This window comes from Antedon mediterranea, chromosome 1 (genome assembly GCF_964355755.1).
Source record: "Antedon mediterranea chromosome 1, ecAntMedi1.1, whole genome shotgun sequence".
NCBI lineage: Eukaryota > Metazoa > Echinodermata > Crinoidea > Comatulida > Antedonidae > Antedon > Antedon mediterranea.
In genome coordinates this window covers 3,158,121-3,180,942 of record NC_092670.1, presented here as the reverse complement: position 1 = coordinate 3,180,942, position 22,822 = coordinate 3,158,121, and the positions used below count along the sequence as shown (strand labels likewise).

Genomic DNA, 22,822 nt, shown 5'->3' with positions numbered 1-22,822 from the left:
AAAGTATGATCGTTTTTCTTATTGGTAGCATGCTACATGAGAGTGCCTTTTCCTGTATTCATGTTGAATTAATGCTCCCAGTAATATTTTTAAAGAGGTATAGAATATATCATTGTAAATTTAGATTTTGTCCTGTCATTTATTAAACAGGGCAAGTGGCAACCAGTAGCAATGAAGGAAAAGGAAGACGAAAAACGGCTACATCAGAAATTGGTTAGTTGCTTCAGTTATTAAAACTTTCAATATATTGAAATAAAGTCCTTTTTGATATGTTTAGCTTGACCACATGAACAATGATACTGTAATAGGAAGCTTAAAAATGTAAAAGCATTGGTTACTATTTTACATAAGTAAGCCTACATTATGTTACTCTCGGAGATAGCAGAAGCCTAATTTTTTTAATCTGCATTTACAACGCTTGCTCACTGACTTACATAAAAAGAGTCAATAATAATCTACAAAAACCACAAACTTTAACTTGCAATATAAATTCTTACATTACAGACTAAAACACAAAACAACATTTACGAAATAATTAGAACAAGGAAACTAATTCTGTCCATGTTCCCTCTCATCATGGCATCCAAACACTGCACACTATCATTGCTGCAGTCAGCAGGTATGAAATATTTCTGTTATGGGAGCAGAATTTAAATGACAAGAAATAATAATGACACTTTCATACTTTATACGGTTTTAGGAGATTTTATTAATTTTTTTACACCAAAAGTCAACAGGATATGGTCGGCCGTGAATCTTTATTTCTTTCAGATTTGGGATAAATTTATTTTCTGTTCGACACTACCTTCCGATGGATTACAAATTGTGTTTGTCACCCTCTATAATGCCGTCTATACAATTCATATTTTTATATGACTGGTTGGTATAAAATGCTCAAAAACAACCAAAGGTTGAAATGAAGAGTTTACAATAATTCAGAATCCCTAAACAGTACATTAAACTAAACAACAAACAGAAGAAATGTTTAACAATATTAAGAAACAATTAACAATTTTAATTCATTTATTATGTCATTTAACTGTTAAAAATAAATTATGCGACAATAAAGGTAGGACAAAAAAAAATTATTAGCTAAAAAACTGGTTTCTGATACTGATAATTATTATATTGTTTATGGATGCATTGTTGGAAATATTTTTTGAAACAGCAATAATAAATACATGGGAAAATTTAAAAGTGAATACTGGGTAGTATCCATCATCCATCATAGAGAGGATATGTTAATAATAATAGTACACTACAGTAACTATGTAACTGTGTACTGTAGTATACATTATAGCAACCAATTTTTTTTTCTAGGCCACCCACCGATACGTACTCAACTGTATCAATACATATTTATATATATTTAATTTCCTCAACAAATTGATGTAAATAAATATTGAGCTATAATAAGCATTGAACTTCGCGCTTTTTTTCGGGGCTTCCCCTAGACATACGTTCGCATTGAACGCAACGCAATCAAAACAAAATACTGAGTGATTGAAATCGGCAAAAAAATGTTATCGTTCTTTCATTAGTTACGTGTATTTATTGGAGGAAAAAGTAGATCGTTTTGCTTATTGGTACTGTAGCATGCTACATGAGAGTGCCTTTTCCTGTAAATTAGAGCTGCCATTTATCATGAATTTTATGTGTGAAAGTACCATTTCCGACCATCTGGGGCGTCATTTAACAAAGTTCGCTTCGCAAACAGCAATAATAAATACATGGGAAATTTTAAAAGTGAATACTGGTCCTACAGTAAACACTGTACATTTCCGTAACAATAAACAATTTTTAATTAGATTATCTAGCCCAGAAAAAAATATCAAACAAACAGTTAACCAATCAAAATTATACATTTTTAATCCGCAAATGTAATAATAATTTTCTGAAAAGATAGAATTTGATTATTCCTTAAAATTAAATGTGATTATGACATACTAGAGAATTGTGTGTTCAATCATAAATAAAACTAATAGTTTCTGCTGCCAATCCAAAATATACCGTACATATACCATATAATTATGAAATCCGTGCACTGTTTCCGCTGCACATACTTCGTGGGTGGGCTGTGAAAAAGTTGGCTTTCATTTTACCCAAAATGCACTTCATGAGACGGAAGTATAGATTGACCTAGAGTCTCGTGTAGTGAGGTTTATACCTGACAAAAACAAAACAATGATGGTTTCTCAAAACATCGTAGCATTGCTTTCTATTTTAAATCTAATGAGCAGAAGTGGCAACGAATTTACACCGCACATACAAGCACAATCTAGAAATGTAGAATGGGCATTGACTAGATTTATGCAAAGAAGACGACAGCGTTTGCTGATAACTTTGGCGGCTGTTCTTCTCGGAACATCCAACTTCATCGACGATGATGATGATGATGACAGGAGGGCTAGAAGAAGAGTCGCTAGGGCTAGAAGACGACCTCTTCTGTTGCCATGCAGTCTCCCCCAACCTTCGCTGCTCCCCACAATTGAATTGCAAAAATAGTTATTTCTCCAGTCCACTGAGTGACATTTTGATCTGTTGCTTGCTTATACACATGTGTGTCAATGCAGCAGAAAAACCAAACAAACGCGTCACGTTCTGTTAGTTTTTGACATCGTGCCATGGACCGGGTCACATATACGGTATATTTTGAGTGCAGCAGAAACGGGGTACGAAATATACGGTATATTTTGGAATATATCGTATAATATCCACAAACGATGGGGATATTTATGCGGTATATATACCGCATATAATACGGAATATTTTTTATGAGACCCGTTTCTGCTGCCAAAAAATATACCGTATATAAAATATACCGTATATATATATGGTATATTTTTGGCAGCAGAAACGGGCCCTTACAATAAATAATTCACAACACCAATCCAACAACAAACAATCACAATATAACAGTACATCAAGTTATACAACACCAAACGTACAGTATGACACAGCATCAACTCGTGATAACAACTCCTGATTATTATACCTCTGATCGATCAAATCTACAATAAATATTGTAAATGCAAGTTTTATTAATTGTAAGCATGGTTATAGTTAACATATGGTAAATCAGTTGCTTATACATATATAGGTGTTATGTACACTGGGAACAGCCATGTATATGTATAATTTGTCAGTGACATTCAAAAATATTATACAACAGTGTCATACACAATTATGACAATGAATTGGTCTATTATAGTTGTCTCCGACCTTTTTAATATCATGATTGTACGAAAGCCCATTAATGCCATTTGAAGTATATGTTTTTCGAACGTAATCCGTTCTAACGAATTAGTAATTCGTTTGAACGGATTAATAATCTGTTCAAACGAATTAGTAATCCGTTCAAACGAATTGCAACATATACAACAAGTGCCATTTAAAGTATATGTTGTAATTCGTTTAAACGGATTACTAATCCGTTCAAACGAATTACTAATTTGTTTAAACGTATTACTAATTCGTTCAAACGAATTACTAATTCGTTCAAACGAATTACTAATTTGTTTAAACGGATTACTAATTTGTTTAAACGAATTAATAATTTGTTTAAATGGATTACTAATTCGTTCAAACGAATTAGTAATCCGTTTAAACAAATTAGTAATTTGTTTAAACAAATTAATAATTTGTTTAAACAAATTAATAATTTGTTTAAACAAATTAATAATTTGTTTAAACGAATTAGTAATTCGTTTAAACAGATTAGTAATCCGTTTAAACAAATTACTAATCCGTTTGGACGGATTCCTAATTCGTTTGAACAGATTATTAATCTGTTTAAACAAATTAGTAATTCGTTTGAACGGATTAGTAATCTGTTCAAACGAATTAGTAATCCGTTCAAACCAATTGCAACATATACAACAAGTGCCATTTAAAGAATATGTTGTAATTCGTTTGAACGGATTACTAATCTGTTCAAACGAATTACTAATTTGTTTAAACAGATTAATAATCTGTTAAAACGAATTAGGAATCCGTTCAAACGGATTAGTAATTTGTTTAAACGGATTACTAATTTGTTCAAACGAATTACTAATTCGTTCTAACGAATTAGTAATCCGTTTGAACAAATTATTAATTTGTTTAAACAAATTAATAATTTGTTTAAACGGATTACTAATTCGTTCAAACGAATTACTAATTTGTTCAAACAGATTAATAATCCGTTTAAACAAATTATTAATTTGTTTAAACAAATTACTAATTCGTTTAAACGGATTACTAATTCGTTTGAACGAATTAGTAATTCGTTTGAACGGATTACTAATCCGTTTAAACAAATTAGTAATTCGTTTGAACGAATTAGTAATCCGTTTAAACAAATTAGTAATTCGTTTGAACGGATTAGTAATCTGTTCAAACGAATTAGTAATCCGTTCAAACGAATTACAACATATACTTTAAATGGCACTTGTTGTATATGTTGCAATTCGTTTGAACGGATTACTAATTCGTTTGAACATATTATTAATCCGTTCAAACGAATTACTAATTCGTTATAACGGATTACGTTCGAAAAACATATACTTAAAATGGCATTAATGGGCTTTCGTATGATTGTACTTGCACCCAGATGAAGGAGGTTTACTCCAGTTATTCTTATTACGATATTAATTGTGTTGTATTTTTTATATCTAGGGTGTATTTATTTGATTATACATGTTACCATATTACACCTCCACTGAATAAACACCCCTCCCCCTAAACACCCCTCTGAACAATAAATGCCTGGGGTATTTATTCGGACGGTAAGTTACTTCTATCATTCTGAAAAAAACTGTTGAGTTCGACTTCCCTATTAATGTTTGATCGTCCTCAAGGGTCAACAATATTTTCTAGCATTATTATAAGCAAAAGTACAATTACAAACAGTAAAGGATTTGTTGTAATTCCTATAATGAAACCATTTTTAAATGCTTTAAAAAGCATCAGTTATTGCATAACATTTATATAAGAATAAGTTGTGTAGAGGGATGTTTTTTGTTTGAAACATTAGTAATTAATAGTATTTCTGATCATCTTTTCACCAAATTTTCTGTTAGAATGAATGTAAATATGTATATTTCCAACACTTGATACCAAATTTAAGTTCCTACGACCAGTACTTGCATAGATATAAAGATGCCCTGGTATGTGGGTCAAAGATCAGAAATGGCATTTCTGATCATTTTTTACTAAAATGTCCCATTAGACTGAATATGAATGCATGCCTTCTTAACATTTTGAGACTAAAATTGACTTGCTGTGACCAGTGGTTGCCGAGATACAAGTACCTTATTTGTGTTTGTTCATATAACCCTTGACCTGACCCTTTGACCGTTTGTAACATTTTTCAAAATGTGCAACAAGTAATATGTATATTGCAATTTAAGTGTCTAATTTAAGTGTCTACAAACAGTAGTTACGGAGATACATACATGGGGAATGGGTCAAAGGTCAGAAATGGCATTTTCGGTAATTTTTCACTAAAATGTCCCATTAGACTAAATATAATTGTATACCTTCTGATCAATTTGAGACCAAAATTACCTTGCTGTGACCAGTGGTTGTCGAGGTTTAAGGACCTATTGGTGTTTTTTGCCACATTTTCAAAATGTGTAACCAAGCCAAAAATGATTGTTTGACCATTCTAAACCAATTTCTGAAGTCAAATTCTCTGGACCTCTAAGTGCATACGAAAGTTGATCTAATGTAGCTACTAGATAAAGGAAACAAATGTTTTAGTTGTTAATTTTTAATTGTTTTCTAATTTAGGCAAAATAGCTACACCACAACAGGATTGCGTTTTATGTACTTGAGTAATCCTTTTATCTCAGCATTTTAGTACTTGCAAAACAAATACTGGGTTTAAAATTGCTTTTAAATATCGTTTATTTATTAAACTAAAAAATATTATAACAATATAGACATGTCAGAATGAAGAAGTAATAACGAGAAATTAAAAAAATTAAATTTCATATACATTTTAGGGTAAATTCATGGAAAGTCTGTTTTTCAGCAGCTTAGGGGGGGGGGGGGTTCCGGGTTTAAAATGAATAGTAAAAAATGTAAAATATATTTGTTTGTCTCTTGAACGGTAAAAGTTTCAATTTATATAAGCGCCCAGTGAAGCAGAACGAAGGCTGTGAAATGAGGCCAGATTACAAGTGCAGCTACGGCGATATGACACTGTGTTACAGAATAGGAAATTCGTGAAATGGTCAATCTGCCGACGACTCGTTATCATTAACCATATCAATTACTTTTGTAAAATTATACTTATCTGATGTAATTTTAGTCGGTCTTCCCATTTATAAAGTCAATGTTCTATGAAAATTCATCAAAACAGTGAAAAATTAGATATGTTTGCACTTTACGTTTGCCGATTTTCGCACTGACTTAGGGAAATTAAAGGGGGATTCTGGGTTTAAAATTGCTTTTAAATATCGTTTATTTATTAAATAAAAAATATTATAACAATATAGACATGTCAGAATGAAGAAGTAATAACAAGAAATTAAAAAAATTAAATTTCATATACATTTTAGGGTAAATTCATGGAAAATCTGTTTTTCAGCAGCTTAGGGAAGCTCATTAATATTCATGAGATATTCACAAAATCACGTCATCAGTGGATTCCAAACTCGCGACGTCAAGCTTGTACGTTGTGTTCTCTCTCCTCTGTCAAACGACGACCACCCGATCATTGTTAAATACATTTTTTGTAGATTTCCTAAGCTAGGCCTAAAGTGTAATAATAACAGTAGTAGCATATATTTATTTGACATTTAATGAAATACAAAATTTAGTACAGATTACGGAGTCATAAATTATACTATTTTTATACCTCGAATTAATAGTACAGATCGTATATCGGCTTCACGTACTAGGCTAGGCCTAGCCTAAATCATTTTATTCATGCCGGGGTGAGAGCCATTTCTGACTAGGGATTCCATGCCACGATGGCTACGTTAAAACATTGATTGGGGCCATCATTCATGGGCCTAGCTAGCCTATTACTAAACGATTGGCCCATCAATAACAAAACTCAGTGGATTCCAAACCCATCCTATCAACCAAACTCCTAAACAACAATCTAAACCTAAAACGTTCTACAAAAATCGGCAGTAAATATTGAGGCAAAACAAGGTCCGATCGCCGTCCGCACGTATGGTGTCCCGATCGTCTAATAAGTAGGCCTAGTTTACTCTCCAAAAAAGCGGATACTGCATCAAGCAAGTAGACCGTAGTAGGAAGGAGGCCTAGCCTAGAGCCTAGCCGATCCGGCCCAGTTAAAATTGAGCTAGCTAGTGTAGTAGACCCTATGCGAATTGATACTACCAGGCCTTTTACTATAGGCTACACTTGTTAAAATTAGCAATACTGTACTTATGTTTACAAATATTCCAACTCTCTCATTCGAGCTATATTATCTATACCATTCCGGTAGGTTGAGTCGACCTTCAATCAAATACTGTACATCGTTCATGTTGTGATTATAGACGGGGTATACTCGACCCGACCAGTTTGGTATTGTATACTGTATCTGCTTATCACGTGACGATGCCAGGCATGGGCAGAGAGAGCACGTGTATCGTCGTCTCGCTCTCCTCGCTCAGCAGGAATGTATACGTTACGCTTCATTGATTTTGAAGGCTTTCCCTAAGTCAGTGCGAAAATCGGCAAACGTAAAGTGCAAACTTATCTAATTTTTCACTGTTTTGATGGATTTTCATAGAAAATTGACTTTATAAATGGGAAGACCGACTAAAATTACATCAGATAAGTATAATTTTACAAAAGTAATTGATATGGTTAATGATAACGAGTCGTCGGAAGATTGACCATTTCACGAATTTGCTATTCTGTAACCACAGTGTGATTTTGCCGTAGCTGCACTTGTAATCTAGCCTCATTTCACAGCCTTCGTTCTGCTTCACTGGGCGCTTATATAAATTGAAACTTTTACCGTTCAAGAGACAAACAAATATATTTTACATTTTTAGTTATCCGCTTGGTTACCAAGCGGATAACTCCTTGTTATTGTATGAGATCAACATTTTTTTTCTGTATTATTAGTTATCCGCTTAGTAGCGGATAACTCCTTGTAATCGTCCTGTTACTTTTTTTTAGTTATCCGCACTTGGCGGATAACTCCTTGTTATTGTATGGGATCGTTTTCCTTTTTGGTTATCCGCAACGAAGTTGCAGGATAACCTCTTGTGATTGTACGAGATCAACATCATTGGTTATCCGCACTTGGCGGATAACCCCTTGTTATTGTAAGGATCTTTTTTTTTTTTTTCTATCTTATTCTTCTTTCTTTCCCAGAATTTTGTGTCACGTGTATCTCAAATTCTTATCAACATTACATCGTATAATTTTGTCAGAAGATTGACCTTTAACTGTAGAAGTGCAGGACATTTCGTTTTTTTACTTTAGAGTCGCGCAGCGTAAGTTACGCGCAATTTTATGAATTTCAATAATTGATCATAGATTAAAAACCAAAAGTCATTTTATATTGACGCTTGGTGAAAATTTAAGTCATATCAAGAGCAAACTTTCTATGGATTAAAAATGGCACGTTTCACAAAAAGTTACGCGCGCACGCACGTTTAAAATTTCGGAATGCGCAAAATCAATTTCTAATCAACTTTCTACGCATTTCATGTCATTTTAAGCATGTCAAAAATTCCCACGTGAGCGCATATTTTTACGCGCGCGGTGCGCACGTACCGCTAAAAACCTTTTTTTTTTGCGTGATTTATGTTTTTCCAGTCTTTTCTAGTAATTTGACCAACTGTCTAACAATTTCGATTTAAAATCACGTCATACGAGCACGTCGAATTGGACAATTTGTGCGCGTTTTTGATGAAAAAGTTAAAAAATTCGCCAAAATTAAGCCTTTTTTTAAACAGTCATAGATTCTAAACTACACGGTGAACTTTTTTTTAATTACATATTCTGGAGGTTGATGAGTTGTAGATATCGGATCATGGATCAATATGGCTAACTGGACATTGTGACGTCATCATATGGCCACTCGAATATAAAATATAGGATTTTTGTCTTTTTCGTCATAGCTCATCACATTTAATTGAGCGCATCTGCACTTATCCTTATTCCATTTCCCTCCGTTTTTTATATTGTCTTGCTCAATCAATTATCTTTCGCATGATTTAACATTTTTAAAATTGTGATGACGTCATCATGATTAAAAGCGTGCATAACGTGGGTCACTTATTTTCATCATTACAGTAAATTTCAATCTGTTATAGCTCGTTAGAATAAAAAGTGATAATCATGATTAATACGTTTTCTGGAAGCTATTTGATTGTAGATACGAATTCATGTGAATATTTTGCCAATCAGATGTTGTGACGTCATCATATGGCTAGTTGAGTTCAAAAAGTGGTATTTTCATCTCTTGCGTAAAAGTTCATTGCGTTTAAACGAGAGCGCATCTCAATTTTACGTGCCCAAAATTCTTCAAATTTGCAATAATGTAATTATTTAGATAATTATCTTCTAAAATTGTTATCTTTATATGTCAATTTGATGACGTCATTGTGTTAATAATTGGATTTAAAAGATGGGTCTCGTAATTTTGTCTATGCTACACTGTATATAACATTATACAGTTTATTCTGTAAAATACTGTAATATGATATATGCTACATAATAGGTACAATTCAGCACTGTAAACATATTTATTTCATGTCATAGGATGGCATAATAATTGTCGAGGTTCATATGGTTAAGTATGTGCATGGTTGCGTTTGCGCGGATAACCAGAACTAGTCAAAGTGACGAGTTCAAATCTAGTTGGTTATCCGCAACGAAGTTGCAGGATAACCTCTTGTGATTGTACGAAATCATCATCTTTTTTGTCATCTTCTTTCTTTCTGTATGATTTTTGTGTAACGCTTTTCTCTAAAACTTGCAAACATAACATTTTGTTAACTATGTTAACATTTTGACATTCACGTAACGTCGTCAAGCGAAGCTTTTCATGATGTTTACAATTGCGCAACGTGACGTACGCGCGATTTAACGATTTTCTCGTATTTAACATATGTCGAAAACCAAATAACATTTTAAAGTGAAACTTTGCAAAAGTTTAATTTATATCATGCGCTAACTGTCTGTTGAAAAAAAATTGCGTGTTTTACACAAAGTTACGCGCGCACGCGCATTTAAAATTTCAAAATGCGCAAAATTAATTTCTAATCAACTTTCTACGCGTTTCATGTCGTTTTGAGCATGTCAAAAATTCCCACGCGTGCGCACATTTTTACGTGTACGGTACGCACGTAGCATTGAAAACGTATTTTTTTCGCGTGATTTATGTTTTTTCAGCCTTTTCTAGTAATTTTACCAAATTTTAAACAATTTCGACTTAAAGATACGTCATACGAGCACGTCGAATTGGACAATTTGCGCGCGTTTTTTATGAAAAGGTTAAAAAATTCGTTTAAAATATGCCTTTTTTTAAACAGTCGTAATTTCTAAACTAGACGGTCAAATTTTTGTGGATGACATATTCTGGAAGTAGATGAGTTGTAGATATCGGATCAGGTATTAATATGGGTAACCGGACATTATGACGTCATCGTATGGCCATGCGAATATAAAATTTAGGATTTTTGTATCTTTCGTCATAGCTCATCACATTGAATAGAGCGCATCTCCACTTATCCGTTTTCCATTTTCACCCCGATTTTGATATTGTCTAGGTCAATCAAGTATCTTTCGCATGAGTTAAAAATATTTTAATTTTTTTGACGTCATCGTGCCTAAAAATTTAAATCACGTGTGGCATTAATTTCATCTTTACAGTAAATGTTAATCTGTTATAGCTCGTAAGAATGAAATGTGATAATCACGATTAAAACTTTTTCTGGAAGCTATTGGATTGTAGATACGAAATTATGTAAAAATGTTGCCAATCGGATGTTGTGACGTCATCATATGGCCAGTTAAATAAAAAAGGTCGTATTTTCATCTTTTGCGTCATAATTCATTACATTTAAAAGAGCGCGCATCAATATTTCACGTATTCAAATTTCTTCTACACGCTAATACGTTGTTGCTGAGATAATTTCCTTTCGGAATTGCTACCTTCGCGTTTCATTTTAAAACCGTAAACATGTTAAAAAATTGCAATAAATAGCGGGTCCCGTAACTTCACCTATTCTATGTATGTCACTGTATGTGATAGATACAGATTATACTGTGTATACTATATATGAATTTAAATAATACTAGACATGTAACTCGTCACTTTGACGAGTTTGGTTATCCGCCGCGCAAGTGGTGCAACATTAACATTAAGGGGATAGGTTGAGGACAAAAGGAAGTGTTCACGTTGGCATTATGACCTGAACTTAAGAATATGATATGTTGTTATTACTGAATTTTATTATTTAAATTCATATATAGTAGACACAGTATAATCTGTATCCATATCACATACAGTGTAGAATAGGTGAAATTACGGGACCCGCTATTTATTGCAATTTTTAACATTTTGACGGTTTTAAAATGAAACGCGAAGGTAGCAATTCCGAAAGGAAATTATCTCAGCAACAACGTATTAGCGGGTAGAAGAAATTTGAATACGTGAAATATTGATGCGCGCTCTTTTAAATGTAATGAATTATGACGGAAAAGATGAAAATACGACCTTTTTTATTTAACTGGCCATATGATGACGTCACAACATCCGATTGGCAACATTTTTACATAATTTCGTATCTACAATCCAATAGCTTCCAGAAAAAGTTTTAATCGTGATTATCACATTTTATTCTTACGAGCTATAACAGATTAAAATTTACTGTAAAGATGAAATTAATGCCACACATGATTTAAATTTTTAGGCACCATGACGTCAAAAAAATTAAAATATTTTTTACTCATGCGAAAGATAGTTGATTGACCTAGACAATATCAAAATCGGGGTGAAAATGGAAAACGGATAAGTGGAGATGCGCTCTATTCAATGTGATGAGCTATGACGAAAGATACAAAAATCCTAAATTTTATATTTGCGTGGCCATACGATGACGTCACAATGTCCGGTTAGCCATATTAATACCTGATCCGATATTTACAACTCATCTACTTCCAGAAAATGCTATCCACAAAAAGTTGACCGTCTAGTTTAGAAATTACGACTGTTTTAAAAAAGGCATATTTTAAACGAATTTTTTAACGTTTTCATAAAAAACGCGCGCAAATTGTCCAATTCGACGTGCTCGTATGACGTATCTTTAAGTTGAAATTGTTTAAAATTTGGTAAAATTACTAGAAAAGGCTGGAAAAACATAAATCACACGAAAAAAATACGTTTTCAATGCTACGTGCGCACCGCACACGTAAAAATGTGCGCACGCGTGGGAATTTTTGACGTGCTTAAAACGACATGAAACGCGTAGAAAGTTGATTATAAATTAATTTTGCGCATTTTGAAATTTTAAATGCGCGTGCGCGCGTAACTTTGTGTAAAACACGCAATTTTTTTTCAACAGAAAGTTAGCGCATGATATAAATTAAACTTTTGCAAAGTTTCACTTTAAAATGTTATTTGGTTTTCGACATATGTTAAATACGAGAAAATCGTTAAATCGCGCGTACGTCACGTTGCGCGATTGTAAACATCATGAAAAGCTTCGCTTGACGACGTTACATAAATGTCAAAATGTTAACATAGTTAACAAAATGTTATGTTTGCAAGTTTTAGAGAAAAGCGTTACACAAAAATCATACAGAAAGAAAGAAGAAGAATAAAAAGTTGACTAGACATGTAACTCGTCACTTTGACGAGTTTGGTTATCCGCCGCGCAAGTGGTGCAACATTAACATTAAGGGGATAGGTTGAGGACAAAAGGAAGTGTTCACGTTGGCATTATGACCTGAACTGAAGAATATGATATGTTGTTATTGCTGAATTTTATTATTTAAATTCATATATAGTATACACAGTATAATCTGTATCCATATCACATACAGTGACATACAGTGTAGAATAGGTGAAATTACGGGACCCGCTATTTATTGCAATTTTTAACATATTGACGGTTTTAAAATGAAACGCGAAGGTAGCAATTCCGAAAGGAAATTATCTCAGCAACAACGTATTAGTGTGTAGAAGAAATTTGAATGCGGGAAATATTGATGCGCGCTCTTTTAAACGTAATGAATTATGACGCAAAAGATGAAAATACGACCTTTTTTATTTAACTGACCATATGATGACGTCACAACATCCGATTGGCAAAATTTTTACATAATTTCGTATCTACAATCCAATACCTTCCAGAAAAAGTTTTAATCGTGATTATCACATTTTATTCTTACGAGCTATAACAGATTAAAATTTACTGTAAAGATGAAATTGATGCCACACGTGATTTAAATTTTTAGGCATGATGACGTAAAAAAAATTAAAATATTTTTAACTCATGCGAAAGATAGTTGATTGACCTAGACAATATCAAAATCGGGGTGAAAATGGAAAACGAATAAGTGGAGATGCGCTCTATTCAATGTGATGAGCTATGACGAAAGATACAAAAATCCTAAATTTTATATTCGCGTGGCCATACGATGACGTCACAATGTCCGGTTAGCCATATTAATACCTGATCCGATATCTACAACTCATCTACTTCCAGAATATGTCATCCACAAAAAGTTGACCGTCTAGTTTAGAAATTACGACTGTTTAAAAAAAGGCATATTTTAAACGAATTTTTTAACCTTTTCATAAAAAACGCGCGCAAATTGTCCAATTCGACGTTCTCGTATGACGTATCTTTAAGTCGAAATTGTTCAAAATTTGGTAAAATTACTAGAAAATGCTGGAAAAACATAAATCACGCGATAAAAATACGTTTTCAATGCTACGTGCGCACCGCACACGTAAAAATGTGCGCACGCGTGGGAATTTTTGACATGCTTAAAACGACATGAAACGCGTAGAAAGTTGATTATAAATTAATTTTGCGCATTTTGAAATTTTAAATGCGCGTGCGCGCGTAACTTTGTGTAAAACACGCAATTTTTTTTCAACAGAAAGTTAGCGCATGATATAAATTAAACTTTTGCAAAGTTTCACTTTAAAATGTTATTTGGTTTTCGACATATGTTAAATACGAGGAAATCGTTAAATTGCGCGTACGTCACGTTGCGCAATTGTAAACATCATGAAAAGCTTCGCTTGACGACGTTACATAAATGTCAAAATGTTAACATAGTTAACAAAATGTTATGTTTGCAAGTTTTAGAGAAAAGCGTTACACAAAAATCATACAGAAAGAAAGAAGATTAAGAAAAAGATGATGATGATTTCGTACAATCACAAGAGGTTATCCTGCAACTTCGTTGCGGATAACCAATGATGATGATGATGATGATTTCGTACAATCACAAGAGGTTATCCTGCAACTTCGTTGCGGATAACCAAAAATTCAGCAATAACAACATATCATATTCTTCAGTTCAGGTCATAATGCCAACGTGAACACTTCCTTTTGTCCTCAACCTATCCCCTTAATGTTAATGTTGCACCACTTGCGCGGCGCGGCGGATAACCAAACTCGTCAAAGTGACGAGTTACATGTCTAGTTGGTTATCCGCAACGAAGTTGCAGGATAACCTCTTGTGATTGTACGAAATCATCATCATCATCAACTTTTTATTTTTGGTTATCCGCAACGAAGTTGCAGGATAACCTCTTGTGATTGTACGAAATCATCATCATCATCAACTTTTTATTTTTGGTTATCCGCAACGAAGTTGCAGGATAACCTCTTGTGATTGTACGAAATCATCATTGGTTATCCGCAACGAAGTTGCAGGATAACCTCTTGTGATTGTACGAAATCATTGGTTATCCGCAACGAAGTTGCAGGATAACCTCTTGTGATTGTACGAAATCATCTTTTTTTGGTTATCCGCAACGAAGTTGCAGGATAACCTCTTGTGATTGTACGAAATCATCATCATCATCATCATCTTTTTCTTAATCTTCTTTCTTTCTGTATGATTTTTGTGTAACGCTTTTCTCTAAAACTTGCAAACATAACATTTTGTTAACTATGTTAACATTTTGACATTTATGTAACGTCGTCAAGCGAAGCTTTTCATGATGTTTACAATTGCGCAACGTGACGTACGCGCAATTTAACGATTTTCTCGTATTTAACATATGTCGAAAACCAAATAACATTTTAAAGTGAAACTTTGCAAAAGTTAAATTTATATCATGCGCTAACTTTCTGTTGAAAAAAAATTGCGTGTTTTACACAAAGTTACGCGCGCACGCGCATTTAAAATTTCAAAATGCGCAAAATTAATTTATAATCAACTTTCTACGCTTTTCATGTCGTTTTAAGCATGTCAAAAATTCCCACGCGTGCGCACATTTTTACGTGTGCGGTGCGCACGTAGCATTGAAAACGTATTTTTTTCGCGTGATTTATATTTTTCCAGCCTTTTCTAGTAATTTTACCAAATTTTAAACAATTTCGACTTAAAGATACGTCATACGAGCACGTCGAATTGGACAATTTGCGCGCGTTTTTTATGAAAAGGTTAAAAAATTCGTTTAAAATATGCCTTTTTTTAAACAGTCGGAATTTCTAAACTAGACGGTCAAATTTTTGTGGATGACATATTCTGGAAGTAGATGAGTTGTAGATTTCGGATCAGGTATTAATATGGCGAACCGGACATTGTGACGTCATCGTATGGCCACGCGAATATAAAATTTAGGATTTTTGTATCTTTCGTCATAGCTCATCACATTGAATAGAGCGCATCTCCACTTATCCGTTTTCCATTTTCACCCCGATTTTGATATTGTCTAGGTCAATCAACTATCTTTCGCATGAGATAAAAATATTTTAATTTTTTTGACGTCATCATGCCTAAAAATTTATATCACGTGTGGCATCAATTTCATCTTTACAGTAAATTTTAATCTGTTATAGCTCGTAAGAATAAAATGTGATAATCACGATTAAAACTTTTTCTGGAAGCTATTGGATTGTAGATACGAAATTATGTAAAAATGTTGCCAATCGGATGTTGTGACGTCATCATATGGCCAGTTAAATAAAAAAGGTCGTATTTTCATCTTTTGCGTCATAATTCATTACATTTAAAAGAGCGCGCATCAATATTTCACGTATTCAAATTTCTTCTACACGCTAATACGTTGTTGCTGAGATAATTTCCTTTTGGAATTGCTACCTTCGCGTTTCATTTTAAAACCGTCAACATGTTAAAAATTGCAATAAATAGCGGGTTCCTTAATTTCACCTATTCTACACTGTATGTGATATGGATACAGATTATACTGTGTATACTATATATGAATTTAAATAATAAAATTCAGCAATAACAACATATCATATTCTTCAGTTCAGGTCATAATGCCAACGTGAACACTTCCTTTTGTCCTCAACCTATCCCCTTAATGTTAATGTTGCACCACTTGCGCGGCGGATAACCAAACTCGTCAAAGTGACGAGTTACATGTCTAGTTTCATCTTCTTTCTTTCTGTATGATTTTTGTGTAACGCTTTTCTCTAAAACTTGCAAACATAACATTTTGTTAACTATGTTAACATTTTGACATTCACGTAACGTCGTCAAGCGAAGCTTTTCATGATGTTTACAATTGCGCAACGCGACGTACGCGCGATTTAACGATTTTCTCGTATTTAACATATGTCAAAAACCAAACAACATTTTAAAATGAAACTTTGCAAAAGTTTAATTTAGATCATGCGCTAACTGTCTGTTGAAAAAAAATTGCGTGTTTTACACAAAGTTACGCGCGCACGCGCATTTAAAATTTCAAAATGCGCAAAATTAATTTCTAATCAACTTTCTACGCGTTTCATGTCGTTTTGAGCATGTCAAAAATTCCCACGCGTGCGCACATTTTTACGTGTACGGTGCGCACGTAGCATTGAAAACGTATTTTTTTCGCGTGATTTATGTTTTTTCAGCCTTTTCTAGTAATTTTACCAAATTTTAAACAATTTCGACTTAAAGATACGTCATACGAGCACGTCGAATTGGACAATTTGCGCGCGTTTTTTATGAAAAGGTTAAAAAATTCGTTTAAAATATGCCTTTTTTTAAACAGTCGTAATTTCTAAACTAGACGGTCAAATTTTTGTGGATGACATATTCTGGAAGTAGATGAGTTGTAGATATCGGATCAGGTATTAATATGGGTAACCGGACATTATGACGTCATCGTATGGCCACGCGAACATAAAATTTAGGATTTTTGTATCTTTCGTCATAGCTCATCACATTGAATAGAGCGCATCTCCACTTATCCGTTTTCCATTTTCACCCCGATTTTGATATTGTCTAGGTCAATCAAGTATCTTTCGCATGAGTTAAAAATATGTTTATTTTTTTGACGTCATCGTGCTTTAAAATTTAAATCACGTGTGGCATTAATTTCATCTTTACAGTAAATTTTAATCTGTTATAGCTCGTAAGAATAAAATGTGATAATCACGATTAAAACTTTGTCTGGAAGCTATTGGATTGTAGATACGAAATTATGTAAAAATTTTGCCAATCGGATGTTGTGACGTCATCATATGGCCAGTTAAATAAAAAAGGTCGTATTTTCATCTTTTGCGTCAGAATTCATTACATTTAAAAGAGCGCGCATCAATATTTCACGTATTCAAATTTCTTCTACACGCTAATACGTTGTTTGCTGAGATAATTTCCTTTCGGAATTGCTACCTTCGCGTTTCATTTTAAAACCATCAACATGTTAAAAAATTGCAATAAATAGCGGGTCCCGTAATTTCACCTATTCTACACTGTATGTGATATGGATACAGATTATACTGTGTATACTATATATGAATTTAAATAATAAAATTCAGCAATAACAACATATCATATTCTTCAGTTCAGGTCATAATGCCAACGTGAACACTTCCTTTTGTCCTCAACCTATCCCCTTAATGTTAATGTTGCACCACTTGCGCGGCGGATAACCAAACTCGTCAAAGTGACGAGTTACATGTCTAGTCATCTTTTTATTTTTGGTTATCCGCAACGAAGTTGCAGGATAACCTCTTGTGATTGTACGAAATCATCATCATCATCATCATTGGTTATCCGCAACGAAGTTGCAGGATAACCTCTTGTGATTGTACGAAATCATCATCATCATCATCATCTTTTTCTTAATCTTCTTTCTTTCTGTATGATTTTTGTGTAACGCTTTTCTCTAAAACTTGCAAACATAACATTTTGTTAACTATGTTAACATTTTGACATTTATGTAACGTCGTCAAGCGAAGCTTTTCATGATGTTTACAATTGCGCAACGTGACGTACGCGCAATTTAACGATTTTCTCGTATTTAACATATGTCGAAAACCAAATAACATTTTAAAGTGAAACTTTGCAAAAGTTAAATTTATATCATGCGCTAACTTTCTGTTGAAAAAAAATTGCGTGTTTTACACAAAGTTACGCGCGCACGCGCATTTAAAATTTCAAAATGCGCAAAATTAATTTATAATCAACTTTCTACGCTTTTCATGTCGTTTTAAGCATGTCAAAAATTCCCACGCGTGCGCACATTTTTACGTGTGCGGTGCGCACGTAGCATTGAAAACGTATTTTTTTCGCGTGATTTATATTTTTCCAGCCTTTTCTAGTAATTTTACCAAATTTTAAACAATTTCGACTTAAAGATACGTCATACGAGCACGTCGAATTGGACAATTTGCGCGCGTTTTTTATGAAAAGGTTAAAAAATTCGTTTAAAATATGCCTTTTTTTAAACAGTCGGAATTTCTAAACTAGACGGTCAAATTTTTGTGGATGACATATTCTGGAAGTAGATGAGTTGTAGATATCGGATCAGGTATTAATATGGCGAACCGGACATTGTGACGTCATCGTATGGCCACGCGAATATAAAATTTAGGATTTTTGTATCTTTCGTCATAGCTCATCACATTGAATAGAGCGCATCTCCACTTATCCGTTTTCCATTTTCACCCCGATTTTGATATTGTCTAGGTCAATCAACTATCTTTCGCATGAGATAAAAATATTTTAATTTTTTTGACGTCATCATGCCTAAAAATTTATATCACGTGTGGCATCAATTTCATCTTTACAGTAAATTTTAATCTGTTATAGCTCGTAAGAATAAAATGTGATAATCACGATTAAAACTTTTTCTGGAAGCTATTGGATTGTAGATACGAAATTATGTAAAAATGTTGCCAATCGGATGTTGTGACGTCATCATATGGCCAGTTAAATAAAAAAGGTCGTATTTTCATCTTTTGCGTCATAATTCATTACATTTAAAAGAGCGCGCATCAATATTTCACGTATTCAAATTTCTTCTACACGCTAATACGTTGTTGCTGAGATAATTTCCTTTTGGAATTGCTACCTTCGCGTTTCATTTTAAAACCGTCAACATGTTAAAAATTGCAATAAATAGCGGGTCCGTAATTTCACCTATTCTACACTGTATGTGATATGGATACAGATTATACTGTGTATACTATATATGAATTTAAATAATAAAATTCAGCAATAACAACATATCATATTCTTCAGTTCAGGTCATAATGCCAACGTGAACACTTCCTTTTGTCCTCAACCTATCCCCTTAATGTTAATGTTGCACCACTTGCGCGGCGGATAACCAAACTCGTCAAAGTGACGAGTTACATGTCTAGTCTTTTTTGGTTATCCGCAACGAAGTTGCAGGATAACCTCTTGTGATTGTACGAAATCATCATCATCATCATCATCATCAACTTTTTATTAGTTATCCGCACTATGGCGGATAACTCCTTGTAACTGTCCTGTTTCATCATCTTTTTTTTTTTCTGTATTATTCTTCTTTCTTTCTGTCATTTTTGTGCAGAGCGTATCTCTAAAACGTGTAAAGTTAACATTTTATAACTTTGTCAACATATGGGCAATCACGTGAAGTTGTGCTTTCCTATAATTGAATGACGTCAGAGTTGCGCAACATGACTTACGCGCGTTTTTATGAATTTCGCGTATTTAACATAGATCGAAAACCATATAACAATTTAAGTTGAAACTTAGCAAAAGTCTAATTTATATCGTGCGCTAACTTTTTGTGCACTAAAAATGGCATGTTTTACACGAAGTTACGCGCGCACGCGAATTTAAAATTTTAAAATGCGAAAAATCAATTTCTAATCAACTTTCTACGCGTTTCTTGTCATTTTGAGCATGTCAAAAATTCCCACACGTGCGCAAATTTTTACGCGCGAGGGGCGCACGTAGCGTTAAAAACGTCATTTTTTCGAGTGATTTATGTTTTTCCAGCCTTTTCTAGTAATTTTACCAACTTTTAAACAATTTCGACTTCAAATTACGTCATACGAGCACGTAGAATATGATAATTTGCGCCCTTTTTTTATGAAAAACTACAAAAATTCGTCAAAATTATGCCTTTTTTTAAACAGTCGTAGTTTCTAAACTAAACGGTGAAAGTTATTTTTTTTGCATATTCTGGAAGTTGATGAGTTGTAGATATCAAATCATACATTAATATGGCTAACAGGACATTTTGACGTCATCGTATGGCCACGCGAATATAAAATATAGGATTTTTGTCTCTTTCGTTATTGCTCATCACATTCAATGGAGCGCATCACGCTTATCCGTATTCCATTTTCTCCGAGATTTTAATATTGTTTATGTCAATCAACTACCTTTTGCATGAGTTAAAAATATTTTAATATTTGTAACGTCATCATGCCTAAAAATGTTAATTACTTGGGTCATTAATTTCATCTTTACAGTAAATTGTAATCTGTTATCGCTCGTAAGAACAAAATGGGATAATCACGATTAAAATGTTTTCTGGAAGCTATTGGATTGTAGATACGAAATCATGTAAACATTTTGCCAATCGGATGTTGTGACGTCATCATATGCCCAGTTAAATAAAAAAAGTCGTATTTTCATCTTTTGCGTCATAGTTCATTACATTTAAAAGAGCGCGCATCAATATTTCACGTGTTCAAATTTCTTCTACACGTTAATATGTTGTTGCTGAGATAATTTCCTTCCGAAATTGCTACATTCGCGTTTCATTTTGAAACCGTCAATATGTTAAAAATTTGAATAAATAGCGGGTCCCGTAATTTCACCTATTCTACACTGTATGTGATATGTATACAGATTATACTGTGTATACTATATGACACAAAATAACAGAATTCAGCAATAAAAACATATCATATTCTTCAGTTCAGGTCACAATGCCATAATCTTTTTGCGTGTGCAATATTCTAACGTATGACGTGCACGTGGCGTTTGTCGTGCGGATAACTAACTCGTCAAAGTGACGAGTTTCATGTCTAGTTCTTCTTCTTTCTTTCTGTATGATTTTTGTGTAACGCTTTTCTCTAAAACTTGCAAACATAACATTTTGTTAACTATGTTAACATTTTGACATTTATGTAACGTCGTCAAGCGAAGCTTTTCATGATGTTTACAATCGCGCAACGTGACGTACGCGCGATTTAACGATTTTCTCGTATTTAACATATGTCGAAAACCAAATAACATTTTAAAGTGAAACTTTGCAAAAGTTTAATTTATATCATGCGCTAACTTTCTGTTGAAAAAAAATTGCGTGTTTTACAAAAAGTTACGCGCGCACGCGCATTTAAAATTTCAAAATGCGCAAAATTAATTTATAATCAACTTTCTACGCGTTTCATGTCGTTTTAAGCATGTCAAAAATTCCCACGCGTGCGCACATTTTTACGTGTGCGGTGCGCACGTAGCATTGAAAACGTATTTTTTTCGCGTGATTTATGTTTTTCCAGCCTTTTCTAGTAATTTTACCAAATTTTAAACAATTTCGACTTAAAGATACGTCATACGAGCACGTCGAATTGGACAATTTGCGCGCGTTTTTTATGAAAACGTTAAAAAATTCGTTTAAAATATGCCTTTTTTAAAACAGTCGTAATTTCTAAACTAGACGGTCAACTTTTTGTGGATGGCATTTTCTGGAAGTAGATGAGTTGTAAATATCGGATCAGGTATTAATATGGCTAACCGGACATTGTGACGTCATCGTATGGCCACGCAAATATAAAATTTCGGATTTTTGTATCTTTCGTCATAGCTCATCACATTGAATAGAGCGCATCTCCACTTATCCGTTTTCCATTTTCACCCCGATTTTGATATTGTCTAGGTCAATCAACTATCTTTCGCATGAGTAAAAAATATTTTAATTTTTTTGACGTCATGGTGCCTAAAAATTTAAATCACGTGTGGCATTAATTTCATCTTTACAGTAAATTTTAATCTGTTATAGCTCGTAAGAATAAAATGTGATAATCACGATTAAAACTTTTTCTGGAAGCTATTGGATTGTAGATACGAAATTATGTAAAAATGTTGCCAATCGGATGTTGTGACGTCATCATATGGCCAGTTAAATAAAAAAGGTCGTATTTTCATCTTTTCCGTCATAATTCATTACATTTAAAAGAGCGCGCATCAATATTTCACGTATTCAAATTTCTTCTACCCGCTAATACGTTGTTGCTGAGATAATTTCCTTTCGGAATTGCTACCTTCGCGTTTCATTTTAAAACCGTCAAAATGTTAAAAATTGCAATAAATAGCGGGTCCCGTAATTTCACCTATTCTACACTGTATGTGATATGGATACAGATTATACTGTGTCTACTATATATGAATTTAAATAATAAAATTCAGTAATAACAACATATCA

At 33.4% G+C, this 22,822-nt stretch overlaps 1 protein-coding gene across 1 annotated transcript in view; it reads left to right on the top strand.

The window, feature by feature from the left end:
- LOC140053423 (uncharacterized) overlaps positions 1–22,822 on the top strand; it is a 55,598-nt gene that overhangs the window by 6,456 nt on the left and 26,320 nt on the right. The window contains exon 3 of the mRNA XM_072098489.1: positions 151–213. Within this exon, the coding sequence (XP_071954590.1) occupies positions 151–213 (63 nt within the window). The remainder of the gene's footprint in view (positions 1–150; positions 214–22,822) is intronic.